A 3,176-nucleotide genomic window follows, 5' to 3' on the forward strand; every position below is an offset into this window, starting at 1 on the left:
GGCCTCAGCCTTACCTGGCCCCCAGACCCCCTTTCTGGGTCTTATGCCCCACTGGGGCTTCTCCCAATCGGGGATCAGGCAGCCTCAGCCTTACCTGGCCCCCAGACCCCCTTTCTGGGTCCTCTGCCCTACTGGGGCTTCTTGCCTATGCCCACACTGGGCTCCTCCTGAATCTGCCCACACTAGGGCCGGGGTCAGGACACCCCAAAATACAGGGCCCTCTCCAGCACCAGGAACTCCCCCCACTACTGGGGAGCTCCCCTGAGGCCCCCTCCAACCCCTACAGCCTCACCCGATCCTCCGGTGTAATAACAAACAAAACCACTGGCCGTTCGGCCCCAACTCAAACTCAGGCCTCCTGGCCAAATATAAACCCTAAACCATCATGCTCTTTATCTTCCCCAAATCCCTACCAGGGGCTCCTCTGCCTGGTATCCTCACTCATAATGTGCTCAGGCCCTCAGGCCTCTCATCTCTGCCTACTCCCAGCAGAGCTCCATCTTCCACAACTGCCAGAAGGGAACTACCCTTCCCGCCTCAGCCTGGCTGTTTATAAAGGTCAGGCCCTGCCCCCTTCTGGTCAGCTGACCAGACTGGCTGCCCCGGCAACCTGCACCTGTGCTGCCCTGGTGATTGGCAGCTGAGCTCGTAATACTGTTGTCAGTAGCAGGCACCTTAGTGCCCTGCTACACTGCCAAACATCAGCACTATGAAATCCCAAAGAAGGAGCTGTGAACATCTCAGATGCTCTTCGGCTGCTTAGCTAGTTACATTTTCTGATTAGGTAAGCAGCTAATGAAATCTATGTCCAGGCTTAATTACATATCCTGACAAAAAGTCCAACAAGGACCACAGAAGCATTTCCATAGATTTGGGTATATTGTGAAGTAAGCATTATTAAGTCAAAGCCAGTGTTAAAACCAAGGCTTTCTAATGTTACTAGTGTTGCCTTTTATTTTTATGCAGATCATATTTTATGAGGGCAGAAACTTTGAGGGCCGCTTCCATAAGGTTACCTTGGACCAGCCCGATATGCAGTCTTACCTAAGCTGCTGCAACTCCATCAGGGTGGAAAGTGGCTGTTGGATGATCTACGAGCGCAGCAACTACTCAGGCCATCAGTACTTCTTGAGGAGGGGAAGCTACTCAAACTACCAGCAATGGATGGGATTCAATGACTCCATCAGATCCTGCATCCTAATCCCACATGTAAGCTCACTGACATTTTTGTGGTTGATCTTACTGGAATGAAACCTGTGTCAAGGATCCTCAGCTAAGTGCAGAACTCCCTGACCCTAGCTACTGCACATGCAGTTCCTCCCCCAAAAACTTACAGTCTTGACTGAGAAACAGGCACAAGGTGCAAGATGACACAGAAGGGCAATGAATTTGAGGCATTTTAAAAGGAGTTTAGATACCTAAAAATGCAGAGTGGTGGGAAGTGAGATTTTCAATGAAATCAAGGACATCTCAGCACCTGACCACCCTTGAAAATTCTTCCAGCGAGCATCTTCATCTTTCAGCATTTCTATAACTTGAAACCTTCAAGCTAAAAGGGATTTTCCCAAGGAGATGGTCCCAGTTTAGTGTCTCAACCACAAGACCCTCCTTTCTTCTCTCTCCTTCTGCTATTAAGGTTGCTTGATATGCAGCATTCCAAGTTCTTGGTTGCCATTTTTAGACCTTTGCCAAACGTTGATCCTTTGAGCTGAAATTCTCCTTGTTTTTCTGGGCATGGGAATTTTCTCTTTTCCCAGGAAACTGTGCCCAAATTTGCCACAGTACACACCAAACCATTTCCAGAGAGTGGAGTACTGGAGCTATAACTGATCAGGGCCTAGCTGTGGTAGATATTGTGTAAACACCTGATAGGAGACAATCCTGAAACACAGCATAGGAGCTAGATAGAAAAAAGGTTGGTGGAGGAGTAGAAGCAGTGGAAGATGAGATGACTTACTGAAGGACACAAAACAGAGCAGCGGCATGGTCATTTGTAGAACTCAGACCCATGTATCTCTGAGTAGTGTCACATCTCCCAGATTACATTCACATTTCAAGCTCTTGGCATATGACCACTCTGGGAATCCAGCTACCAATTACCATTTTCTTTGGCCTGCCATTTTCTAAATGAAGTTGTGATATAAACCTACAGGGCTCAGTTAAACACTGCTGTGTCCCAGTGTCACTTCACTGATGATCAGAGCTTTGGCAGGAAAAGGGGTCTGATTCTCTTCAGAGTAACACCAGTTTAACAGTACTGAGTCAGGCTCCTATTCCTGCTGATCGAGCAAAAGTGATCATTCACTGAGGCAGACAAGGTTCTTTGGTAAATGTGATATCTTTTATTAGACGAACTAAATAGTTGGAAAAATTGTTCTTTGCAAGCTTTCAGGCACAAGAAGGGTATTTAGTTGGTCTAATAAAAGATATCACATTTATCAAAGAACTTTGTCTGCCTATGTCCTTAGACCAACATGGCTATAAACAACACTCCTGAAACATGGAAGATACATTCACTAAGGTATCATTCACAGCAGAAAAGCAATGAATCACTTGCTGGCAGATATAGCTAATATTTACATCTTCTCTCCGTGTTTTTGCATTTGTCCTCATAGCCTATGGATATCAGCAGGATCTGAATCTATGAAAAGAATGACTTCGGAGGCAGGATGATGGAGTTCATGCTCGACTGTCCTTCTATCTATGAGGAATTTCGTTTTGGAGATGTCCAGTCTTGCCAGGTTTTTGAAGGTTGCTGGATATTCTATGAACAACCAAACTACCAAGGTCGACAGTACCTCCTGAGACCCGGCAAGTACAGGAGATTCACTGAGTGGGGAGCCATGAATGCCAAAGTCAGGTCCTTGAGGCGTGCAATGGCCAGTACACCTCTCTGTCGGTAAACAGTACCCCCTAGCTTCTTCCAGCCGGGAATGCTTCTCTTTTTTAGTTAATGCAATGTGTCACTCACTCAGGCTGGGATTCTGAAATGTTAGGCCGCTAGATCTCCTTTCAAGATCAAGGCCTTGAGCCAAACATCAATTGGAGTCAATAGAAGATTTTTCAGTGTTCATGGGCTATGGATTAAGCACCAACAGGATAATATCCAGCCCTGCTCACCTTCCTCACAAAACGTAATTCCACTGAAATCAAAGAAAGTGAGCAGGGTTCTGCCC

At 46.5% G+C, this 3,176-nt stretch overlaps 1 protein-coding gene across 1 annotated transcript in view; it reads left to right on the forward strand.

Annotated features, from left to right (window-relative positions):
- Nucleotides 1-2,903, forward strand: part of LOC109301662 (gamma-crystallin 1-like) — a 15,042-nt gene extending 12,139 nt beyond the window's left edge. Inside the window, 2 exon segments of the mRNA XM_019522900.1 lie at nt 967-1,209; nt 2,616-2,903. Of these exon segments, the coding sequence (XP_019378445.1) occupies nt 967-1,209; nt 2,616-2,903 (531 nt within the window).
- Nucleotides 2,904-3,176: the final 273 nt, after the last annotated feature.

This window comes from Gavialis gangeticus, unplaced genomic scaffold (assembly GCF_001723915.1).
Source record: "Gavialis gangeticus isolate Ggan-Ray unplaced genomic scaffold, GavGan_comp1, whole genome shotgun sequence".
NCBI lineage: Eukaryota > Metazoa > Chordata > Crocodylia > Gavialidae > Gavialis > Gavialis gangeticus.